Raw genomic sequence first — 27,224 nt, forward strand, 5'->3', positions numbered from 1 at the left:
CGATTCCTCACCCCTTTCACTGTGTACATCCCCCTCCTCACAGATTATTAATTCGTCCCCACTGGAATCCACCATCTCAGATCCCTGTGTACTTTCTGGAGGAAATTGCTGGTGAATGTCTCAACGGAGGAATTGATTATAATTCATTTTGATGAACATCATCTTCTCCACATTTTCTGGAAGTAACCTTGTACGCCGATTGCGGACAAGGTGAGCGGCTGCACTAAACACTCTTTCGGAGTACACACTGGATGGAGGGCAACTTAGGTAGAATAAAGCCAGTTTGTGCAAGGGCCTCCAACTTGCCTCTTTTTCCTGCCAGTATACGTATGGACTGTCTGACGTGCCTACTTGGATGCGGTCACTCATATAATCCTCCACCATTCTTTCAATGGTGACAGAATCATATGCAGTGACAGTAGACGACATGTCAGTAATCGTTGGAAGGTCCTTCAGTCCGGACCAGATGTCAGCACTCGCTCCAGACTGCTCTGCATCACCGCCAGCGGGTGGGCTCGGAACTCTTAGCCTTTTCCTCGCACCCCCAGTTGCGGGAGAATGTGAAGGAGGAGCTGTTGACGGGTCACGTTCCGCTTGACTTGACAATTTTCTCACCAGCAGGTCTTTGAACCTCTGCAGACTTGTGTCTGCTGGAAAGAGAGATACAACCTAGTTTTTAAATCTAGGATCGAGCACGGTGGCCAAAATGTAGTGCTCTGATTTCAACAGATTGACCACCCGTGAATCCTGGTTAAGCGAATTAAGGGCTCCATCCACAAGTCCCACATGCCTAGCGGAATCGCTCTGTTTTAGCTCCTCCTTCAATGTCTCCAGCTTCTTCTGCAAAAGCCTGATGAGGGGAATGACCTGACTCAGGCTGGCAGTGTCTGAACTGACTTCACGTGTGGCAAGTTCAAAGGGTTGCAGAACCTTGCACAACGTTGAAATCATTCTCCACTGCGCTTGAGTCAGGTGCATTCCCCCTCCTTTGCCTATATCGTGGGCAGATGTATAGGCTTGAATGGCCTTTTGCTGCTCCTCCATCCTCTGAAGCATATAGAGGGTTGAATTCCACCTCGTTACCACCTCTTGCTTCAGATGATGGCAGGGCAGGTTCAGGACTGTTTGCTGGTGCTCCAGTCTTCGGCACGCGGTGGCTGAATGCCGAAAGTGGCCCGCAATTCTTCGGGCCACTGACAGCATCTCTTGCACGCCCCTGTCGTTTTTTAAATAATTCTGCACCACCAAATTCAATGTATGTGCAAAACATGGGACGTGCTGGAATTTGCCCAGATGTAATGCACGCACAATATTGGTGGCGTTGTCCGATGTCACAAATCCCCAGGAGAGTCCAATTGGGGTAAGCCATTCTGCGATGATGTTCCTCAGTTTCCGTAAGAGGTTGTCAGCTGTGTGCCTCTTATGGAAAGCGGTGATACAAAGCGTAGCCTGCCTAGGAACGAGTTGGCGTTTGCGAGATGCTGCTACTGGTGCTGCCGCTGCTGTTCTTGCAGCGGGAGGCAATACATCTACCCAGTGGGCTGTCACAGTCATATAGTCCTGAGTTTGCCCTGCTCCACTTGTCCACATGTCCGTGATTAAGTGGACATTGGGTACAACTGCATTTTTTAGGACACTGGTGACTCTTTTTCTGACGTCTGTGTACATTTTCGGTATCGCCTGCCTAGAGAAATGGAACCTAGATGGTATTTGGTACCGGGGACACAGTACCTCAATCAAGTCTCTAGTTGCCTGTGAATTAACGGTGGATACCGGACACACGTTTCTCACCACCCAGGCTGACAAGACCTGAGTTATCCGCTTTGCAACAGGATGACTGCTGTGATATTTTATCTTCCTCGCAAAGGACTGTTGGACAGTCAATTGCTTACTGGAAGTAGTACAAGTGGTCTTCCGACTTCCCCTCTGGGATGACGATAGACTCCCAGCAACAACAACAGCAGCGCCAGCAGCAGTAGGCGTTACACTCAAGGATGCATCGGAGGAATCCCAGGCAGGAGAGTACTCGTCAGACTTGCCAGTGACATGGCCTGCAGGACTATTGGCTTTCCTGTGTAAGGTGGAAATTGACACTGAGGGAGTTGGTGGTGTGGTTTGCAGGAGCTTGGTTACAAGAGGAAGGGATTTAGTGGTCAGTGGACTGCTTCCGCTGTCATTCAAAGTTTTTGAACTTGTCACTGACTTCTGATGAATGCGGTCCAGGTGACGTATAAGGGAGGATGTTCCTAGGTGGTTAACGTCCTTACCCCTACTTATTACAGCTTGACAAAGGCAACACACGGCTTGACACCTGTTGTCCGCATTTGTGTTGAAATAATTCCACACCGAAGAGGTGATTTTTTTTTTGTATTTTGACAAGGCATGTCAATGGCCATATTCGTCCCACGGACAACAGGTGTCTCCCCGAGTGCCTGACTTAAACAAACCACCTCACCATCAGAATTCTCCTTGTCAATTTCCTCCCCAGCGCCAGTAACACCCATATCCTCATCCTGGTGTACTTCAACAGTGACATCTTCAATTTGACTATCAGGAACTGGACTGCGGGTGCTCCTTCCAGCACTTGCAGGGGGCGTGCAAATGGTGGAAGGCGCAAGCTCTTCCCGTCCATTGTTGGGAAGGTCAGGCATCGCAACCGACACAATTGGACTCTCCTTGGGGATTTGTGATTTAGAAGAACGCACAGTTTTTTGCTGTGCTTTTGCCAGCTTAAGTCTTTTCATTTTTCTAGCAAGAGGATGAGTGCTTCCATCCTCATGTGAATCTGAACCACTAGCCATGAACATAGGCCAGGGCCTCAGCCGTTCCTTGCCACTCCGTGTCGTAAATGGCATATTGGCAAGTTTACGCTTCTCATCAGACGCTTTCAATTTTGATTTTTGGGTCATTTTACTGAACTTTTGTTTTATGGATTTTATATGCTCTCTACTATGACATTGGGCATCGGCCTTGGCAGACGACGTTGATGGCATTTCATCGTCTCGGCCATGACTAGTGGCAGCAGCTTCAGCATGAGGTGGAAGTGGATCTTGATCTTTCCCTATTTTAACCTCCACATTTTTGTTCTCCATTTTTTAATGTGTGGAATTATATGCCAGTATCAATAGCAATAGCAATGGCCTACTACTATATATACTGCGCACAACTGAAATGCACCACAGGTATGGATGGATAGTATACTTGACGACACAGAGGTAGGTAGAGCAGTGGCCTTCCGTACCGTACTGCTATATATACTGGTGGTCACTGTCAGCAAACTGCAAAACTAAAATGCACCACAGGTATAGAATCTAGATGGATAGTATACTTGACGACACAGAGGTAGGTAGAGCAGTGGTCTTCCGTACCGTACTGCTATATATACTGGTGGTCACTGTCAGCAAACTGCAAAACTAAAATGCACCACAGGTATAGAATCTAGATGGATAGTATACTTGACGACACAGAGGTAGGTAGAGCAGTGGCCTTCCGTACCGTACTGCTATATATACTGGTGGTCACTGTCAGCAAACTGCAAAACTAAAATGCACCACAGGTATAGAATCTAGATGGATAGTATACTTGACGACACAGGGGTAGGTAGAGCAGTGGCCTTCCGTACCGTACTGATATATATACTGGTGGTCACTGTCAGCAAACTGCAAAACTAAAATGCACCACAGGTATAGAATCTAGATGGATAGTATACTTGACGACACAGAGGTAGGTAGAGCAGTGGCCTTCCGTACCGTACTGCTATATAAACTGGTGGTCACTATCGGTAAAACTCTGCACTGTACTCCTCCTATATAATACTGCTGGTCCCCAGTCCCCACAATAAAGCAGTGTGAGCACAGATATATGCAGCACATTGAGCACAGATATGGAGCGTTTTTCAGGCAGAGAACGGATAAAACTGGTGGTCACTGATCAGCAAAACTCTGCACTGTACTCCTCCTATATAATACAGCTGCTCCCCAGTCCCCACAATTAAGCAATAAGCACAAATATTTGCAGCAACATTAATAAACGGAGAGGACGCCAGCCACGTCCTCTCCCTAACATTTCCAATGCACGAGTGAAAATGGCGGCAACGCGCGGCTCCTTATATAGAATACGAATCTCGCGAGAATCCGACCGCGGGATGATGACGTTCGGGCGCGCTCGGGTTAACCGAGCCATACGGGAGAATCCGAGAATGCCTCGGACCCGTGTAAAATGGGTGAAGTTCGGGGGGGTTCGGTTTCCGAGGAAACGAACCCGCTCATCACTAATTAAAACGTATCTATAAAGCTAAAGGTAATGACTATATAAAACATTATGAGGGGAATCCATTTGAGGGCAGGGATTACCATGCAGGGTATAGCTCCAGTTTTCAGGTCCAGAAATATTCAATAAAAAAAAAAAAAAAAGACTGCTTAAAAAATGCGGAATTAATGGGTTTCACCGCACGTAAAATGCCACCAGGGAACCTTTTCCCGTAGCTCCTACAGCTGCAAGAGAAAGTCCACCTCTGAAGGTGCAGGGTAATCCCTGCTGACTGAATCTACCGGCGAGACTAAATTCCCCTCTATGGGTCCGAGTTAAAAGCAAAGCAAAAGCAAGCATGAAGCTTTGCACCTTGGCAAACAAGCATGTGGGGCAGATGTACAATGTGCACAGAGATTTAGTTTTGGAGGGTGTATCCAAACTCTGATCAGAGTTGCAGCGTAAACATAAATCAGTCCAAAATTTGTGCGCTACATGCAAAAAAAAACCAAACATATTTGCACCCCTTGCATTAATTTTATAGATTGTCAGCTTTCGAGCAGGGCCTTCCTACCGCTATGTCTATCTGTTATTACCCAGTTTTGTTCTATTACTGTTGTTCCAATTGTAAAGTGCAAAGGAATATGCTGCACTATAAGAAACTTAATAAATAAAAAAATAAGATTTTACTCACCGGTAAATCTATTTCTCGTAGTCCGTAGCGGATGCTGGGACTCCGTAAGGACCATGGGGATTAGCGGCTCCGCAGGAGACTGGGCACAACTAAAGAAAGCTTTAGGACTACCTGGTGTGCACTGGCTCCTCCCACCAAGACCCTCCTCCAGACCTCAGTTAGGATACTGTGCCCGGAAGAGCTGACACAATAAGGAAGGATTTTGAATCCCGGGTAAGACTCATACCAGCCACACCAATCACACCGTATAACTCGTGATACTATACCCAGTTAACAGTATGAAATATAACTGAGCCTCTCAACAGATGGCTCAACAATAACCCTTTAGTTAGGCAATAACTATAAACAAGTATTGCAGACAATCCGCACTTGGGATGGGCGCCCAGCATCCACTACGGACTACGAGAAATAGATTTACCGGTGAGTAAAATCTTATTTTCTCTGACGTCCTAAGTGGATGCTGGGACTCCGTAAGGACCATGGGGATTATACCAAAGCTCCCAAACGGGCGGGAGAGTGCGGATGACTCTGCAGCACCGAATGAGCAAACTCTAGGTCCTCCTCAGCCAGGGTATCAAACTTGTAGACTCTTACAAAAATGTTTTAACCCGACCAAGTAACAGCTCGGCAAAGTTGTAAAGCCGAGACCCCACGGGCAGCCTCCCAAGAAGAGCCCACTTTTCTCGTGGAATGGGCTTTTACAGAATTAGGGTGCGGCAGTCCAGCCGCAGAATGTGCAAGTTGAATCGTGCTACAGATCCAGCGAGCAATCGTCTGCTTAGAAGCAGGAGCACCCAGCTTGTTGGGTGCATACAGGAGAAATAGCGAGTCAGTTTTCCTGACTCCAGCTGTCCTGGAAACATATACTTTTCAGGGCCCTGACTACATCCAGTAACTTGGAATCCTCCAAGTCCCAAGTAGCCGCAGGCACCACAATAGGTTGGTTCACATTAAAAAATTATACCACCTTAGGAAGGAATTGGGAACGAGTCCTCAATTCCGCCTTATCCATATAAAATACAGATAAGGGCTTTTGTATGACAAAGCCGCCAATTCTGATACACGCCTGGCCGACGCCAAGGCCCACAGAATGACCACTTTCCACGTGAGGTATTATAGCTCCACGGATTTAAGTGGCTCAACCCAATACGACTTCAGGAAATCCAACACCACGTTGAGATCCCACGGTGCCACTGGAGGCACAAACGGGGGCTGACTCTGCAGCACTCCCTTAACAAAAGTCTGAACTTCAGGCAGTGAAGCCAGTTCCATTTTGGAAGAAAATCGATAGAGCCGAAATCTGGACCTTAATGGAACCCAATTTTAGGCCCATAGTCACCTCTGACTGTAGGAAGTGCAGAAATCGACCTAGCTGAAATTTCTCCTTTGGGGCCTTCCTGGCCTCACAGTACGCAACATATTTCCGCCATATGCGGTGATAATGGTTTGCGTTCACTTCTTTCCTAGCTTCAAATAGCGTAGGGATAACTTCCTCCGGAATTCCCTTTTCCTTCAGGATCCGGCGTTCAACCGCCATGCCGTCAACGCAGCCGTGGCACGTCTTGGAACAGACAGGCCCCCTGCTGCAGCAGGTCCTGTCTGAGCGGCAGAGGCCATGGGTCCTCTGAGATCATTTCTTGGAGTTCTGGTTACCAAGCTCTTCTTGGCCAACCCGGAACAATGAGTATAGTTCTTACTCCTCTCCTTCTTATTATTCTCATTACCCTGGGTAAGAGAGGCAGAGAAGGGAACACATACACCGACTGGTACACCCACGGTGTTACCAGAGCGTCCACAGCTTTCGCCTGAGGGTCCTTGACCTGGCGCAATATCTTTGTAACTTTTAGTTGAGGCGGGATGCCATCATGTCCACCTGTGGCCTTTCCCAACGGTGTACAATCATTTGGAAGACTTCTGGATGAAGTCCCCACTCTCCCGGGTGGAGGTTTCTTAGTTGTCCACTCCGGGAATGAACACTGCTGACAGTGCTAACACATGATTTTCCGCCCATCGGAGAATCCTTGTGGCTTCTGCCATCGCCATCCTGCTTCTTGTGCCGCCCTGTCGGTTTACATGAGCAACCGCCGTGATGTTGTCTGACTGGATCAGCACCGGCCGGTGTTGAAGCAGGGTCTAGCCTGACTTAGGGCATTGTAAATGGCCCTCAGTTCCAGAATATTTATGTGTAGGGAAGTCTCCTGACTTTTCCATAGCCTTGGAAGTTCCTTCCCTGTGTGACTGCCCCCCAGCCTCGAAGGCTGGCATCCGTGGTCACCAGGACCCAGTCCTGTATGCCGAATCTGCGGCCCCCTAGAAGATGAGCACTCTGCAGCCACCACAACAGCGACACCCTGACCCTTGGAGACAGGGTTATCCGCCGATGCATCTGAAGATGCGACCCGGACCACTTGTCCAACAGATCCCACTGGAAAATCCTTGCATGGGACCTGACGAATGGAATTTCTTCGTAAGAAGCTACCATCTTTCCCAGGGCTCGTGTGCATTGATGCACCGACACCTGTATACGTATTAGGAGGTCTCTGTCTAGAGACAACAACTCCTTGGACTTTTTATCCTGTTCTGTGTCCAGAACCATACCCAGGAACAGTAGACGCGTCGTAGGAACCAGCTGCGACTTTGGAATATTCAGAATCCAGCCGTGCTGTTGTAGCACTTCCCGAGATAGTGCTACTCCGACGAACAACTGCTCCCTGGACCTCGCCTTTATAAGGAGATCGTCCAAGTACGGGATAATTATTTCGGCCATTACCTTGGTAAATACCTCGGTGCCGGGGACAGACCAACGGCAACGTCTGGAATTGGTAATGACAATCCTGTACCACAATATTGAGGTACTCCTGGTGAAGAGGGTAAATAGGGACATGCAGGTAATCATCCTTGATGTCCAGTGATACCATGAAATTCTCCAGGCTTGCAATAATCGCCCTGAGCGATTCCATTTTGAACTTGAACCTTCGTATATAAGTGTTCAAGGCTTTCAATTTTAGAATGGGTCTGACCGAACCGTCTGGTTTCGGTACCACTACATTTTGGAATAGTAACCCCGGCCTTGTTGAAGGAGGGATACCTTGCTTTCACCTGCTGGAAGTACAGCTTGTGAATTGCCGCCAGTACTACCTTTCTCCGAGGGCAGCCGGCAAGGCTGATGTGAGGTAACGGCGAGGGGGAGTCGCCTCGAACTCCAGCCTGTATCCCTGTGATACTATTTGCAGAACCTAGAGATCCACCTGTGGGCAAGCCCACTGGTCCCTGAAGTTCCCGAGACGCGCCCCTACCGCACCTGTCTCCACCTGTGGAGCCCCAGCGTCATGCGGTGGACTCAGAGGAAGCGGGGGAAGATTTTTGATCCTGGGAACTGGCTGCTGGTGCAGCTTTTTTCCTTCTTCCCTTGTCTCTGTGCAGAAAGGAAGCGCCTTTGACCCGCTTGCTTTTCTGAAGCCGAAAGGACTGTACCTGAAAATACGGTGCTTTCTTAGGCTGTGAGGAAACCTTAGGTAAAAAAAATTTCTTCCCAGCTGTTGCTGTGGATACGAGGTCCCAGAGACCATCCCCAAACAATTCCTCTCCCTTATAAGGCAGAATCTCCATGTGCCTGTTACAGGCAGCATCACCTGTCCACTGCCGGGTTTCTAATACCCTCCTGGCAGAATGGACATTGCATTAATTCTGGATGCCAGCCGGCAAATATCCCTCTGTGCATCCTTTATATATAAGACAACGTCTTAAATATGCTCAATGTTAGCAAAATATTATCCCTGTCTTAGCGTATTAATATTATCTGACAGGGTATCAGACCACGCTGCAGCAGCCCTATTTATGCTGAGGCAATTGCAGGTCTCAGTATATAACCTGAGTGTGTAAATACAGACTTCAGGATCGCCTCCTGCTTTTTATCAGCAGGTTCCTTCAAGGTGGCCGTATCCTAAGACGGCAGTGCCACCTTTTTTGACAAACGTGTGAACGCCTTATCCACCCTAGGGGATATCTCCCAACGTGACCTATCCTCTGGCGGGAAAGGGTACGCCATCAGTAACTTTTTAGAAATTACCAGTTTCTTATCGGGGGAAACCACGCTTCTTTACACACTTCATTCATTCATCTGATGGGGGAACAAAACACTGGCTGCTTTTTCTCCCCAAAAATAAAACCCCTTTTATGTGGTACTTGGGTTCATGTCAGAAAATGCGTAACACATTTTTCATTGCCGAGATCATGTAACAGATGTTCCTAGTGGATTGTGTATATGTCTCAACCTCGTCGCCACTGGAGTCAGACTCCGTGTCGACATCTGTGTCTGCCATCTGAGGTAACGGGCGTTTTTTGAGCCCCTGATGGCCTTTGAGACGCCTGGGCAGGCGCGGGCTGAGAAGCCGGCTGTCCCACAGCTGTTACTTCATCCAGCCTTTTATGTAAGGAGTTGACACTGTCGGTTAATACCTTCCACCTATCCATCCACTCTGGTGTCGGCCCCACAGGGGGCGACATCCCATTTATTGGCCTCTGCTCCGCCTCCACGTAACCTTCCTCATCCAACATGTCGACACAGCCGTACCGACACACCGCACACACACAGGGAATGCTCTGACTGAGGACAGGACCCCACAAAGTCCTTTGGGGAGACAGAGAGAGAGTATGCCAGCACACACCAGAGCGCTATATAATGCAGGGATTAACACTATAACTGAGTGATTTTTCCCCAAATAGCTGCTTGTATACATATATTGCGCCTAAATTTAGTGCCCCCCCTCTCTTTTTAACCCTTTGAGCCTGAAAACTACAGGGGAGAGCCTGGGGAGCTTTCTTCCAGCTGCACTGTGAAGAGAAAATGGCGCCAGTGTGCTGAGGGAGAAGCTCCGCCCCTTTTTCAACTGACTTTCTCTCGCTTTTTCTGGAATACTGGCAGGGGTAATTTTACATCTATATAGCCTCTAGGACTATATATGATGTAGATTTGCCAGCCAAGGTGTCATATATTGCCCTCAGGGCGCCCCCCCCAGCGCCCTGCACCCATCAGTGACCGGAGTGTGAGGTGTACATGAGGGGCAATGGCGCACAGCTGCAGTGCTGTGCGCTACCTTGGTGAAGACCGAAGTCTTCTGCCGCCGATTTTCCGGACTCTTCATGCTTCTGGCTCTGTAAGGGGGACGGCGGCGCGGCTCCGGGAACGAACACCAAGGTCGGGTCCTGCGGTCGATCCCTCTGGAGCTAATGGTGTCCAGTAGCCTAAGAAGCCCAAACTACCACCTGTTAGGTAGGTTCGCTTCTTCTCCCCTTAGTCCCTCGCTGCAGTGAGTCTGTCGCCAGCAGATCTCACTGTAAAATAAAAAACCTAAATATACTTTCTTTCTAGGTGCTCAGGAGAGCCCCTAGTGTGCATCCAGTTCAGCCGGGCACAAGAATCTAACTGAGGTCTGGAGGAGGGCCTTGGTGGGAGGAGCCAGTGCACACCAGGTAGTCCTAAAGCTTTCTTTAGTTGTGCCCAGTCTCCTGCGGAGCCGCTAATCCCCATGGTCCTTACGGAGTCCCAGCATCCACTTAGGACGTCAGAGAAATAATTGCATTGTAACTTGGTTTGTTGTTAGCCCTATACAGTATGTACTGTACAAACACATTTAAGACTGTAAAGAGATTAGTCCCCCAGGCACCACTGATACCAAATAGAACACACTGCATTCCCTGTGGCACCATATCATTAGAGCTACGGTAACAATGAGCTCAGTAACAGCTACTAAAATACAGAACATTTGAAGAAAGAAAAAGTTCTGTTTAGAAATTAGCAATTCCTACTGACACAACTAGAACGACTTCCCAGTTAAACACAAATAAAACATTAGTTTCATGAAGGATGACAGCGGGCTCACTGTAGGGAAAATGATTCATCCACTTACCAGCTTGTTCATTCTCCCCAGGAATGTCCTTGTAGCATCCTGGAAAACATATGGGAAACCAATTCAGTGACATTTAAGAATACAAACTCTAATTGTTTCAGGTACTTTGTGCCTGATTTAAAGATGCACGTTAATGACGCCGTAGATGCAAAAGTGTACGCAGTGACTGTGCGACAATATACAACTGCTGCAGCTGCCAGGATATGTACTGAGACTCCCACCGGCAGCTTTGCAAGTCCCAGCATCTCCGTACAAATATTTAACATCAGTCGCAAATCAGTCTATTATCAAACTTCTGATGAGTCCACCTGTGGAGCAGCATGGCTGTAGGTAGTAAGACGCCAGAGACATTGCAGCTGAGTAAGGGATCACAGTGCTAAGCTGAGATACACCCTGAAAACCAGCAGCGGCTGCAGCACAGACCTCATAGTGCTGGAGGGAACCGCTTAGCAAATATAAACATGTTATAATGTATGTAATATATGTGCTGGCTTGTTCCCCCGGGGATCAGCAGTGCAATATCTATCACCGTGCGGCACCTGGGACTCAGTAGAAGGGTTCACACTGTTTCTAAGCCCGCCCCTAGACTTCTGTGAAACTAGCCAATGGGAGTCTCGGGGAAGGCTTAGAAGGAGCGTGAAGCCTTATGCCAAATCCGGGTGCCACGCGGCATCTGAACGACACAGCACTGCCATTCCCTAGGGGAACCAGCCTGCACATATATTACATATATCATAACAATGTATCTTTATATGTGCTAAGCGGTTCCCTCTGCACTACACACCTGAATTTTTGCTGCCACTCCATGCAACTGCCCCCAAACAGTCCCTGACTGTCAATCACTCTGCAAATAAAGCCTCTTTATCACAAGACCTATCAGCCGATAGTCGCTCAACTGTATATAAAATCGAGTTTGAGCACATCTCTGAATCAGGCCAATTATTGGGTCAGTCGCAGACGGGCCTTCATTACTGTACGTTGCTACTTTACACTCTAAAATCTTCCTTACTGTCTATATTTATTCCCCTTGGGAGCTTGCTGCGTGCGTCAGGTTATATTCTCCCTCTGTGGGTGTCATTGACACCCACAGAGGGCGAATAGTCTGTCTCGCCGGTATTCCGGCGGCGGCATTTCACCCTGTCGATATTGTGACCGCCAGGATCCAGACTGGCGGTACTGTAACCGTTTCCCGTCTTGGTCACCTAGCAAGGACATCACACTGTATGTAAACATAACACCGTTCTGCTCTGGAATTTTCAAACCTTGTGGTGTCAACAAACTCACATTCACCTATACCCAGGCTATTGTCTGGTTTTCCAGCCTTACTAAAAAGTTTGCTATTTCTCATCATCCCTACTACAGCATAAAGGGTCATTCTTAGGGTTAACTGTAGTCCGTGAAACACTATTTCAGTAAAGTTGATTGGATGATACTTCTTTATACCACGGCCAGCAAAAATCGTGCTCCCATATACAGTGAGTTTTCCTAGAACACACAGAGAATGTTGCAGAGAAGAAGCAGAAAATAATGTATCATATTTTATGGGGAAATTCACTACCCGCATTGGTTTTAAAAACTCCCGTTCTCATGCTCTAACGGAGGTGCACATAGTAAACTTTATTACCCATGTCCATAAAATCACAAAGATCGTTGTCTCCACTCATCATTCATGAAGATAATGCAACCGTGAAAGTCTGTATGATATACAATAACGGTTAACAATCCTTTAGAGCCAGGGTACATTTTGTAATTTTAAAAGCAATATTTTACAGCATGGAAGAAGCTGAACTCACACAAGCTGATAAAACAGCACACAAGACAACATCGTAACAGATAATGGGCTGCTTTATAACACTGCGGCTCTTATTTCCTCTATTCATCCATAGCTTTTGCAGTAATTGTGCATTGTTAATGGACTTTTGCTCATAAAAAAGTGCAAAATATTGCTGAAAAAAAAATATACAATTATAAAGACTATAAAAATCATATGGAACCATATGTTTATGGTACACTGATTTTAAAATAATGGGCTTTATTGTATTTAAAGAAAGCAAATGTGAAGGGTTTATTTTACTAGTAGAAGTCCAATCATAAAGTCAACATTGGAATGTTGACATTATGGAGGAGGAGGAGGAGGAGGAGGGAGTCCTATTCCCCATGAAGGGTGTGAGTTGCCGCATTGGCACCCGAACTTGCACCACTCATGGCCCCTTCTTGTATCAAACTCACACATTTTTGCCCACAGCCTAATGGGAGTAAGCTGGATTTACTCACACCCGCAAATTAAACGCATGTAATTGGATTCTCCCCATGACTGTCTACAAGTCAACATTTGACATATCTACAATCACTATGTTAACACTGACATAATGACGCCATGTTGACATAATGCACGTCAATGGTGCAACTGTTGACCAATATTATCTAACTCTTAACACAAATATTTTCAGAATGTAGACATGCCTAATGTTGACATTAGGAATGAAGTTGTCGACATTCAGAACCAGTCAACATTACAGTGTCGACATTGTGCATGTCAATAATATGACTTTATACGTTATCTCACAATGCGGTACTCACATTTCCTGAGCTGATAAAGTATCTGAGAACAATGACAGGCGGCTTATAATAATATGACTGGGACCTCACTATACTGCATGCACACCCTAAACAGCTGTCCCTAAACTAGGTGCCATGAGTTGGTGGTCCAGGACCAAATCAAATTAATTGTAGTCCATGTAATAGGCAACAGCCAATCATGTAATATGTGGTAAGGAGAAATGCACCCCTTTTCACCACCACATACCCGTACCAAAGGATGGTGGGAAAGTACAATTTACTTAATTTAATATTTTTTATTCTGAATTTCTAAAAAAATAAATAAAAAAAAATAACAACCTTTGGCCTGGGTGTGCCATGAAAAAAATGCTGATCCTCTAGGGCGCGGCGATTCAAGAAAGTTTGGGAACCACTGCTTTATAGAATTGCCTCATCGGTCACCATCAGTGGTTTATAAATCTATAAGTCTACTTAGGTTAAATATATAGGGGCTGTTTTAATCCTAGGTGAGAGCTACCTAGTGCCTTTGGATCGGTTTACAATGAGGAAACCGACGGACGGGATACCGGCACTCAAAATACCGATGCCGGAATCCCGTCCACAGCTGAAACGCCAGCATCTACATCCAGACAGGAATCGGGATCCCGGCGTCTAAATACCGACGGCCGGAATCCCGATCCCTCTTTCAGCGGGAAGGGGGTTAGGTTTTGCCGTCAGAAGGGGGGTTAGGGTTCACGTTCAGGGATGCTAAGGTTAGGGTTGGGTACCAGGCAGGGAGGGTTAAGGTTAGGCACTTAGCAGGGGAGGTTAGGGTTAGGCACATAGCAGGGAGGGTTAGGTTTAGGCAGCGGGGAAGGGAGGGTTAGGGTTAGGCACCCACAAGGGAGGGTTAAGGTTAGGGTAGGGTAAAGGTGAGGGTTAGGGGGCTTAGTGGGGGCCTGTCGGTATTCTGATGGACGGGATACCATTGTCGGTATACTGACAGCTGACATCCCATCCATCGGCAAATCATACTGAACCCTTCAGAACAGTCGCGGGATACACTATATGACCATTAATCTTCACTCATTTTCCTGAGCAGCTCTGTGGACTTTAAGGAAAACACTGCCTACTGTATTCAACAGTAATATGCACATCCATGCATTCCGGAGAGGTCCAGCAGCATATCGCTGAAAACTGAATCAGTCCCACAAAGTCTACAACTGTATCTATTCTCTAAAAATAGCACAACTCTATTCTCTAAAAATAGCGCAATTCCGATTTCCTGTTCGAGGTTCTATCTACTTTTCTAACTCAAGTCATCTTGATTTAAGTTCTGTGCTGCTCAACTTCTTCTTTTCCACACACCAAGGTGCCGAGTACAGCCTATCACATAATTTTAGATTATCCTTGCAGGCGTCAATGTCTTCTATAGCAGTACATTAATGAGCTTGGTGTACAATTTAAATACCTGGCCTGCCACAATCTTAATAAAAATATTTTGTTCGAATGACGTATTAAACCAAGGCTGACATCACACAAACCGTTTACAGCCAATGTTTCACTTAAACAAAAAAAAAAACAGAAAGCCCAGGTGCTATTTTACATTCAATACTTTTTTTCTTTTTTTTTTTTAACTAAAACCTGTATTTCTATTATTATTATTTTAACTATTCTTTTCTAATGTGCCTGAATTGAGAGGTCATCTTCAATGGATATTTGTTGAGTGAGAATGTTCTAATCTTTTTACCCAGCAAGCTCCTTCTGTCTTGTCACGTCCAATAAAAAAAAGATCTTCAGACGTTTTCACAATGTTCTAATAATGTTGTTGTCATGTCGTTTTTGTGTATTATCAAATAGCATCACATAAACATGTTAACGATATATGCCATGCATTGTAGCTGAAGTTGCAGAAATGCCATCAAAACACAACATGTTTATAGAACATTCATAATATAAAGTTCTGATTAACAACATTTTACCCTACACCAGTGGTTTCCAAACTTTTTTTAATCATGGCACCCTAGAATATAAGAATTATTTCACAGCACCCCTAGGCCAAACATTACTTACTGAGAAATTTAGAAAGAAATATTAAATTAAGTAAATTGTGTTTAAATATCATCCTTAGGTGTGGTGAGGGACAAGATTTGTTTCTATGTATCCACATATATTATTATTGACAGCCACCAGCACTGGTTTTGCCTATTACAATGACCACAAAAAAATGTAATTGGTCCTGGACCACAAACCCATGGTACCCCCCTGCAGGTGTTCTGAGGCACCTCAGAGTGCCACGGCACACAATTTGAGAACAACTGCCCTACACAGTAAAATAAACACTTCTTAAACCAAACTTAAGTGTCTCCATGAGTTTTTCCAGGCAATTCAGCCCAATTATTCCAATAAAAATCCAGTTTTACGCAAAAACACATTGGGCGGGATTCAATTCTTTTCACCCCTTTCCACACCCTTTCTGTTTCTGTCCTCAGGGACGTTGTATCATTATTTCAGCTCTCTACCCCCGGAGTAACGAGTCACCCAACCCTGTACACAGCTAAACCTAATTACTATGGGCGCAATATGTGCTATAACGGAGATCATTTTAGAAAGGAAATTGGGCGTGATCTATCATTTGAATCTCACCCATAGAATCCAGGATAAGTTCCCAGACCTATGTGTTTTCACAACCGCAGGTGCCAAAAATGTCACTTACAAGGAATTTTATTTTGGGACTTCAGTGGGTCTGGAAAAAAATGCCCAATAAGTGCCAGCCCCGGGGGATCAATTACCCACTGTAAATTACCGCGGCTAATTGAATTCACCCATATGTAGCTGACGCAGAGTTGAATGCAGGTCTGTCATAATTGTTCCTACATTGCGTGCATGGAACAAAATGCATATATCAGCCCGTAAGCAGAGTTGTTACACATCTAAGCAACTGTAGCGTGCCGATCCCTGTGCTTTGTTCCATATTTATCGTCATTAAGAGCGTGCACTTGACACAGCCCCAACTGTGTATGAACAGCGCTTTGTAACTAGTAGAACAGTCTACAAGCCTTCACTATCCATAGGCTATGTGCGAATGCTACGTTATTACCTAGTTACGCCGCTTCAGCTGCAAATGGAGATGTGTCTGAGTGACACTTGTAGTTTTTAGCTAGTCTATGACCTGTTGCAATGTATCAGACAGAATCATTTACATTTGCTGTGAGATGCAATAAATTTGCTGTCTAGATAAAACTGTATTTAATGCAGAGGGCCTGATTAAAGGGCCCCATACACTACAACGATATGTCTGAGGCTGAAGTCGAATGTAATTTTCCTTGAACTCCCTCGGGACCTTCCCGGGAGTGATTCTATACGATTTGGTACTTTTGTGCTATTTTTGCATAAGATATATCGCATGCGATTGATGAAGCCGCTATACATCGCTTGCAATATATCGTAGGGCATACAATTGCACCATGATATATATCTGATGGGCTGGATAGAGGGCTACGGGGGCTGGGAGTGTCGTGAGAATGCCAGTCAAACTTCCCTGTGATATATCGCATGCGATATATCACATTCACAAAAAACACACTTTTTTCATCCGATTCCATCCAATTCCGATATAACATTAGTGCAGCACCAACGACCTAGGGGATCCTATCTGACAGCCACGGGGACGCGCATCAGATTGGATACGATCTAAAACACATACGATTGTACACAATTTCATACAATATATCAGACGAATATATCGGAATTGTATGAAATTGTGTAAAATCGTCCTAGGGTATGGGGCCCTTAAGAGATGGATGCAATTTTGATATCAGTCAGTGGAGCATTTTTATGCCTGCATCCAATTGCACTGCACATGTGCCACAAATGGTTCTGCAAGGGCGGTCGCAGTGAGGATTTATTCGCAAAGTGATTGATAGTCAAGGAGTGTTTGTGATCAGGTAAGGGGGGTGGCCACTCAAACAAAAGAGTGTTGTGACCATTTCGAGGGCGTGTCACAGCTTGCGACCACGATCTCATACTCCGTTAAAATGCCTCCGATGTCTTACTTCCAACGGCCACACTGCGCAACCATACGGTTATTCAGGAGCTAGATGATTGGCCACTGTGCATCCAATTTCGGCTTTGCAAACAAAATGTGGATCTGAGACGCTGTCAGTGGACATCTGTGTACACACGGTGAGATATTTTCTATCGATTTTGACTATATAGTCAAAATCTCAAGAAAAGTTAGTGCAGATCGCAAGGTGAAAGTCACCTTGTGATCCCGATGCGCGGTCCCGCCAGGTCGGCATCGCAAGAAAAGATAGACTGTGCAGGCAAGTCAATCCTTGCTAGATCAGTGTACTATCTAGTTCATCTCACATGTCAATGACATCTCATATAAGCCAAAATCTCACATAAGCCAAAATCGTAAGCACACATAGTCCATATCTCAAGAAAAGTTAGTCAAAATCTGTACTATCTGGGCTCCGGGGAGTTCAAGGGAAATAGCATAGTCAAAATCGGCCATAGCAAGGATCTCACTGTGTGTACACACCTTTACAAATCCTGCCAACTGTTACATTTTTGCACAACCGATGCGTGTGGGATCGCAGCTGCAACGGCATTTGCGACCATCTCGGAATGAGGCCCAAACTGCAACAGAAGGATGTCATTCTCCATCACAATGAAAAGAAACAACTGGGAAGGAGCATGTAAGTACATAGACTATAAACTACACTAATACACTCTGACAAGCTACCGATGTGTCCTCATACATCTTTGCTGCAGTTGCAGCCTGTCTTGACACACTAGGTCACCTGAGAATCTTCTAGTGTTGGGCGTCTTTTTTGCCGAGAATGAGTCTTAGTCACAATGCAAAACAACTAAGACGCAGTAGGAGACTGTGCAGATTAATTTGATACATGACACTTGTATATCTGTTTGCGACTGAGTCTCTGAATCTGTATACAAAGTGCTACTATGTAGCAGCCGCAGATTTTCTCCAATACACGTTCTGTTCTGCTCCGCATACAGACTCAGTCACACACAATATACCAGTGTCATATCACATTAATCAGCACAGTCTCCTTGTTGTTATTATTAAAAAAAAATTATGAGGCGCTACAAATGGTTCACAGCGTCGTACATATGGCAGACATCAGAACAATACAGGGTACACAGAACTTAACATTACAGTAAGTGAAAAACTAAAACAGAGTGCAGAAAACAATTAGCACCACAGGTTCTCAGTACACAATACAGCTGCGATGTAAGGGAGCTAAGGGGTAATTGGCATTGATACTAGGGGCGGGCAGCCCTTGGAAGAGATGAATGTTTATGAGCGAGAGAAGGTGCAGGTATAGACGGTCGCTGAGTAGGAGAGAGCTGTAAATCCTACCTCTAGGTCTGTCTGTTGTTACCCTGTTTTGTTCTATCACTGTTGCTCCAATTGTAAAGCGCAACGGAATACGCTGCGCAATATAAGAAACGGTTAATAAATAAATAATAATACATAAATAATTGAAGTGCAAGAGAAGAGGGCTGTGAGAACAGGAGGGAAGAGTTCCCTGCCCCAAAGAGCTTATAACCTAGGGGAAGGGAGGAGACAGAGAGGTGCAAGCAAGCAGAAGGTGGCCTGATGGCAGGAAGTAAGCATGGCAGAGATGGCCAAGTCATGAGGCAGGGTGTTTGGAGAGCGGCCTCAAGACTCATGTGTCCTAGTCGCATTGCTCTGTGACTAAGGCGCATTATCAGGGGGGAAAAAAAGAAGACTCCCAACATTAGCAGAGTTGCACAGGACCTGGTGGCTCACTCACTTCAGGCATCTCACGCTTCATGGCTTATTAAGGCTGGATGTACACATCTGTATCTTTATAAAGAAAAAAACGTTTTTAAATATGCTGTAAAGAAGCACAATGCTATACAGGGCCTGACAAATTTTTCTAAAATGTAGGAGCAACGTGTAAGAGCCAGACCACAGACCACCCCCCCTCCCCCAAATAAATAACAGAAATACCCCACCCACCACATCATTACTGAGCAGCTCCCGCCACCCCCAGACAAACCAACCTCCACGGCCACACATGCCCCCTGGCATACCAGCCCTCCTCAACCACACTGCAGTGCATCTACCCCCCAGGCAAACAACAACCCCCACCTCCCCCCTCCCGCAGCCACATTAATAAGCAGCTAACCCCCACGGGCAACCAACCTCAACAGCCACACAGATAAGAGGAGATCTCCAGGCAAACAACCACTCCACAGCCTCTCCCTGGGCAAACAATCCCTCCTACCCTGTGGCCACATCACCACCCCTCCGAAACTGCAATCCCTGGCCACGCATAGACCATCTTATTAAAGATCTCTATGCAGCTGGAGTTTGGAGACAGCAGTCAGCGCAGGCAGACACTCATCACATGCACGCCTGTGCAAGAAATGGCCGCCACAATAGAGGAACGCCTCTAAAAATCTCCGCTGGGGCTGAAGAGAATCTGCTGCCTCCCTCTAAAATCTGGTAGCCAGTCAGCAAAATGTAGGGGCCATGGCTACCTGGCCCCTGGGATTTGTCAAGCCCTGATTTAATAGATATCACCAACTTTGTGGAATTTTGCTTCTTAGGTAGCAACTGTATAAAACATCAAAAACGGTTTATTTTGCAGATGTAGCCACATTCTTATTTATAATAAATTACATTTAGGTATACATCGTCTCAGCTTTGAATCACGCAGAACAATTTTCTGCAGTAGTCCCTTCAAACTCCTGACACTGGCCAGACGACAAGGTGATCGGGCCCTCCAAAACATGGAGAAGACACAATAAAGTGAAGCGTTGTATAAGTTCTGAAGAACAGCGTTACTGTCAATGGTTTATACATGGTTTTACTGGCTTCAACAAAATGTCTGCAAAAGTAGTATTTTTAATGGCAGTGGTAAAGGATGTAAGGCAGAGGTTCCCAAACGTGGTCCTCAAGGCACCCCCAACGGTCCAGGTTTTAAATGTATCCATGCTTGGCCACAGGTGACTTAATTAGCACCTCACTCAATTTGATTTAACCATCTGTGCTGAGCCATGGATATACCTAAATCCTGGACTGTTTGGGTGCCTTGAGGACCGAATTTGGGAACCTCTGATGTAAGGAGTTTAATTCCCGGCCATGGCCGTTCTGTGTACAGTCTGTACGTTTTCACAGTGTATGAGTGGGTTTCCTTCCACATTACAAAAAACATACTGATAGGTTAGTTGGATTCTCACTAAACACTAGTGTGTAGGCCTGTATGTTATGAAATGACTACTGTAAGCTCAAATGGAGCAGGGACTGATGAGAAAGACATTCTCTGTACAGTGAGTAAATTGATGACGCTATACTAAAATGTAACCAGCTAATAAAGTTTGTTAAACATCTTGAATGGCTGCAGGGTGGATGAGCAGGAGGCCCAACCGCAAACAGCAATCACGAGCTGCTCATATTTCCCTGCTGGTTTGCAGCTAAGACTGCAACAAAAATGGAGCAGGAGGCTTTGCGGAGCATATCCTGAAGCTCCGGCTAGCTAGAGGGAGGTGTCACTTAGGAAAAATGATAGGGTCTATTGCAGCTTTAAACATGTATCAGAAAAAATGAATCATTTACAACCAAAAGAAAATATGTATCAGGAGTTTAGGAGACTAATGGCCATATCAGCAAAAAGCAAGTGGACATGATTTGCACAGACACAATAAAAAGCTAATATGTAGAGATGTTTAACACTCCTAAAAAGTATAATCTGCATCCCTGTTACAGTTACTTAAAGGGTTGATAACTAAGGACAAACTAATCTCCTAATTGAATAACATTGCAGGGAAACCCTATATCACCTGCAGTTCTCGGGCTTGCAAACCATTCCCTTTCAGACCATTGTTGGGAATAAAAGCCTCTCATTGGATGCCGTTTGTTACGCAGATAGACTTAGGTGCTGGGCTAAAGTGCCTGGAAAGTGGAGAGCATGTCAAGGAAATCTTTTTCTATTCGCCCTCCCACAGTTAGGACGTGCTGTGTATTTGCAAACAGTATTAATTCCTGCAGTCTGCGCCTACGAGAAATGTCTTTTCACTGTAAAGAGGCATTATCCAGACATCTGGCACGAGTGAGGCTATAATCTCTCAGTATTAAATGGAGCATTATAGGGAAACAGATATTGTAAACTTCAAAATAAAGACTCTATCCTTTCTGTATATGCTAGTTTTGGACCATTACCCATTACAAATGACAGTCTGATTATACTAAAGGAAAGTTACAACATATGAATATACATCAATTCAAAAAAAGCTTATAAAACAGATAATCTATCATAAAAGAAATTCATAAACTATTCCAGGTTTAATCTGCTATGACACTTTGGTAATTAATCACGCTTTTAATTCAGCACACTATAATATTTGCAATTATCTGCTGATAAAGTTCGAAAATGCACAAAATTATATGAAAAAAATCCCAGAATAACTTTTATTGATAACTGGGTATATGAGTCGCCTGTCCTCTAACCTGTTTTAGCTAAAATATATATTTCTAGCTTTACTTTTCCTATGCTCAAAGTTACATGGTGTCCACAGGACACTAGGGGTAATTCAGATATGATTGCAGCAGCAAATTTGTTATGCCATGTGCACTGCAGGTGGGGCAGATGTAACATGTGCAGAGAGTTAGATTTGGGTGGGTTATATTGTTTCTGTGCAGGGTAAATACTGCCTGCTTTATTTCTACACTGCAATTTATACCCCTTTTCCACTGTAGCAAGGGTCGCAGCCGTGTCGCCCGACACGGCTGCGACCTGTGCTACAGCCCCCTTTCACACAGCGCTCACCAACCCGGCATATTGCCGGGTTGGTGACGCGGCAGGGGCGGCGCTGGGAGATCACATGATTTCCCAGCGCCGCCCTCCCATACACTGTGAACGGGAGCCGTGTCACCTCGACACGGCTCCCGTTCACACTACACAGCTTACCAGGTTGAACACGTGTTCAACTCGGCAAGCTACCCGGGTAGGATTCCCGGATCACTTGATCCAGGAATTTGCAGGGGGGGCCGTTTCCACTAGGGACAAACACAGGTAAATGCGCCCCCCCGCGCAGTTATCCGTGTTTTAGAAGCTAGTGGAAAAGGGGTATAAGATTTCAGTTTGAACATACCCCACCCAAATCCGACTCTCTCTGCACATGTTACACCATTGATACATTATGGGGTTGTGGTAAATGCAAGGTTTACGTGCGCTGTGGTCAGCAGAAACCACAGTGCACTTTCATACATCTGCCCCACTGTTTCAAGCAACGTTAAACCTCTTTCATACCGCAGCCTAGACCCGGGTTATTCACGGGTCCATACCTTCCACGCTGGACTCTTGTCTGCCGCCTTGTGCGCTGCCGCCACCACCAGGTGAGTTAAGAGTCTCTTGCTACAGCAGCTTATAATTGTAACCCGGAACACACAACCCGGGTTGACCCTATCACACCAAGCCAGGACTCGGGTTGACCCAGCAAGAAGCTCAGCGCAAAAGAGGTATTTATAACATCTAGGTTGATATTATAATAAACGTAAAAGGCTACAGAAGCGTTTAAGACAGGTCATACATTACTAATCCATAATATTACCATTACTTCTATAGTAACGGTTTTAGAACAGGAAATAGTTGAATACCCTAGGTTACTAAATACAATTTTTTCATAATTTTTCAATAATTTAGCAATGGTGACATAATATATTGATTCAAAAACATGCATTTTATTAATAAAACTATTTTATTACAGAATATGACAGCTTTTATTGTTAGGGAATGTAAGGAAAATATTATACTGTACAGTCTAGCCACCTGGTGGTGCTACTTGTGAAATTATCATTACAACATACATAATAGAGCAATTTATGAGCTCACAAACATGTAAATATTTAACTATAGTAATAACTGTGAAGATAATGTTACACTTTATATACATTTTTATTTTACATAAATCACTGTGACAGGCTATAAGAAGAATCTTTCTAATTACCATTTTCCTTATTTTTTTTATCTTCAAGATGTTATTAAAGATTTATAACTCTGCAGTTTCATGTGGCAACCATGGTAACCACAGTCACATGGCACATGTTATAATAAGTACATGCCTTGGAATGCCTCTCCTTATGGGTCCTACACACTTGTCGACCCACCGCCGAGCTGCCCGACGGCCAATACGGGGGGAGTGAAGTTTCTTCACTCCCCCAGTCACCCGGCTCCATAGCAGTGCACGCTACTATGTACGAGATTGTCCATATTGGCTTGCATGCATAAGTGACAGGGCACCAATGATGACCGAGCGCGGGGCCGCACATCGTTCATCGTTGGTGCCTACACACTGAACGATATGAACGAGTTCTCGTTCATTAATGAACGAGAACGTTCATATCGTTCAGTGTTATCTGCCAGTGTGTAGGGCCCATAAGCTCATTCTATATTATTATTATTATCATCCTTTATTTATATGGCGCCACAAGGTTTCCGCAGCGCCCAATTACAGAGTACATAAACAAATAATCAAAACAGGAAAACAGCAACTTACAGTTGACGACAATATAGGACAAGTACAGGGTAAATAAACATAGCTACATCAGCAGATGACCCTGAAATAAGTATCAGGTGGCAGAAGACTGCTGGATTTGGTGCAGTTGAAGATTATTAAAGTAAGAAAAAGGATAAGCACATGAGGGAAGAGGACCCTGCTCGTGAGAGCTTACAATCTAAATTGTAAATCCTAGGAAGAATCACAGATTCATGCTTAATAGGTACAATATGATTTTTAACAATAAAAAAAATGTGGGATTGCACATTTAAAGCAAAAATAAAGAATGAAACTACAAAAACATATCACATTTTCAATTTATTAGCAACTACTCTGCGGACTAGGTAAGAACTCATTAAGGCAACATGCTTTACAAGATCCTTTGGCCATGAAAATGCTAAATGGAGAATATTTATAGCACTCTGCTATAATCTAGCCCTCATGTGCCGATCTATACAGGAAACATGCAAACAACATTCTCAAAGCACAAGTCCTTGACCTTCTCACCTGCACTGCCTTGAAAATTGCCTTGTAGTAATCTTTGCTGTGAAACACTAACTGCACCATGCAAATATAAAAAGGTACAATACCCTGAGTCACTGTGTCATATCCATCAGTGGTCCCATCATTACCAAAGACTAGTGCAGCACTCATAGGTTAGGTATATTTCAGAAAAAAAATCTATAAATATATTGTAGCAAACAAAAACTAAGCAATGCACAACAAAAACTACCACAAAAAAAACACACTCAGTACTATCCAACAAAGTTTTATAGTGAATAAAAAAAAAAATCTGAGCAAACTTGGCATCCAGCCATAAGACTGATTTTTTTTTTTTTTTAAGTATTTATTGGCAGCTTACACATACAAGACAAATAATCACATAGAACAAGACACGTCCTCTTGCCAGTGCTAGAACTTTACCAATAGTAGAGAGTGTTGCTTTGGGACAGGTCCTGATGACCAGCTGTCCTCACGCACAAGTACAAAACACACACAAAAGGCGCAATAGTGTAAACTCACTGAACACTTTCACACAGCTGCATACTGTATATATAAAACTGTTCTATATTACAGTAAAAGCGCAAAGAAACACAACAGATAAGTATAATAAGCATAATGATGACCATGTAACGGTCCGCATTAAATACTATCTCCCTGTACTTTTACAATCTCAGTTACTTTAGGTTTACTCTTTCAAGAGCCTTGATAAAAGCAGAAATGATCTGAAAACAATTCTGGTAACCTCACCAAACATCATCTTGGCAGCTCTGTGGGTGTTATCATTGTGCTATCCTCAGCAGCTCAGTCCTGAAACCCCATTCGAACAATATCAATGTGCATTGTGAGTTTGGTCTGTTACTCTGGGCACGCTTCCAGCTCCACCCACACATCTGTAGCACTCCTGATCCTGACACACGCCATTCTGCTAGTACTCCCCCCCCCCCCCCTCCAGTCAAAAAGAACATATGCTAATTACAGAAGGGAGCTGGGAAGGGTAGCTGCCTCTTCATGCCCCTCCGGAGTATATATTACAGGAATACACTCTGAGGGTTTATTCATACATAGGCACTGGTAAAACCAGTAGAAATTAATAGAAAATAAATAACTAATAAACGCATTAAATATATTTCAATGCTCTCCATTTTTACAGATAAACTCTATCCTGCTGAAAGCATGCATTAACACTTAGAAATAGGTTACACAGTCATAAAATATGTACATGCTGGAAGGCTTCCCTGAGCCCACAAGGAACCATTCACCTTATTTGTAAGTGTACTTTTTTAAAGTGTTATGAACAAACCCTGAATGTGTTATCTGAATAGAAGGTAATATTGGCCATTATGGGGCAGATGTATTAATCTGGACAAGGGATAAAAAAGTGATAAAGCAGTAATAAGCGCAAGGTGAAAACGCACCAGCCAATCAGTACGAATCTGAAAAATGACAGGAGCTGACTGGCTGATGCTTTCTCATTTCTTTATCCTTTCTCCAGGCTTAATACATCTGCCCCTTAAATACTCTGCTGTACCTATTGATAGGGTAAATCAGGTTACATCTTCTTCCTTGGTGCTAAATGACAGCAGGCAATCAAAAATTATTTGTTACACTCCACCATCTTCTAAATGTGTGATTGTTTACATTCCCAAACTATATCTATACAGTATAGATGCCAGTAACGGTATTAATCAATTAACAGTATGCTGTATATCAGTATTTCTCAATCGCGTTCCACCTGGGTAACCCCCAGGCAGTGCTTTTGCATTATTTGTAACTGTAACATTTGTAAAACAACATATTTTTAATAAATAAAATAGCTATTAGACAATGTTATATATATATATATATATATATATATATATATATATATATATATATGCTACAAACAAGATGTTTTTTTAAAAAGCCATGAAAATAAAATGAATTGTACATATATATTTCTCAGGGTTGGGTATGAAATATCGACATGGTCCTAAGTGTTGATATTGGCCATGTCGACATTCATTCATCATGCAAACAGTGATGAAATGTCAACACATTAGAATGTTGACATTTCGTCCTGGTAGGACATCGGTGACTCGCCTGTTCCAAGTAGCTGCAGTAGCGTCTCCCGAGTCTGAGCAGTCATGTGACAGTCCGTTCCAGGTAAGACTTTCAATCCTCCGGCATTCCGGTAAGTATTTAAATGCTATCCCTCCCAGTTTATAATTTGTAATATGTTTGACAAAAATTAAAAGGACAATGAAATTATAGCCCACATGGGTTTTCTTTCACTGGGATGTAAGGATAGACTTTTTCATTTCGTTATTGGGGTCATACTGGGATGCATAGGGTTTGTATTTGCACTACTTTTCATAAACATCCATCCCTGATCAAGATGAGGAATGCTATGGATACAATACAAAGGCAGGAAAACTAGTGAATGTGTGATACGTTTATACACCCGGGAGAAGTTTGCAACTATAATTAGTTGTACCCTAAAACCTGTTGCATATTTCCACCCACAGAAACAATACTATGCCTTCATGTGTATCTCTCAGGTTTTAGTCACAGATGGCTGTGGTTACGCATGGTGAGAGCAGGCACACTTCCCAGATACTTGAACCCTCTCCTCCGATACACTATAGCACACGTCTGCATAATTATGTTTGAACTAAACTTTCTCTCATGTGCGACTAAATTAAATGGAACCAAACAATACGTAGGAACCACCCAAGCTGCAGTTAGTACCAGTTAACATATTCTGTTTTTGGTTTGCAAGATATATAATGAGTACT

General features: G+C 44.3%; 1 protein-coding gene across 5 annotated transcripts in view; it reads right to left on the reverse strand.

Annotated features, from left to right (window-relative positions):
* NR6A1 (nuclear receptor subfamily 6 group A member 1) overlaps positions 1–27,224 on the reverse strand; it is a 563,603-nt gene that overhangs the window by 458,568 nt on the left and 77,811 nt on the right. For all 5 annotated transcript variants that reach the window (XM_063935585.1, XM_063935588.1, XM_063935586.1 and 2 more), the window contains one exon: positions 10,852–10,890. In XM_063935585.1, the coding sequence (XP_063791655.1) occupies positions 10,852–10,890 (39 nt within the window). Of the gene's footprint in view, positions 1–10,851; positions 10,891–27,224 lie in introns of those variants that run through there.

The sequence above is a fragment of the Pseudophryne corroboree genome, chromosome 8 (genome assembly GCF_028390025.1).
Source record: "Pseudophryne corroboree isolate aPseCor3 chromosome 8, aPseCor3.hap2, whole genome shotgun sequence".
NCBI lineage: Eukaryota > Metazoa > Chordata > Amphibia > Anura > Myobatrachidae > Pseudophryne > Pseudophryne corroboree.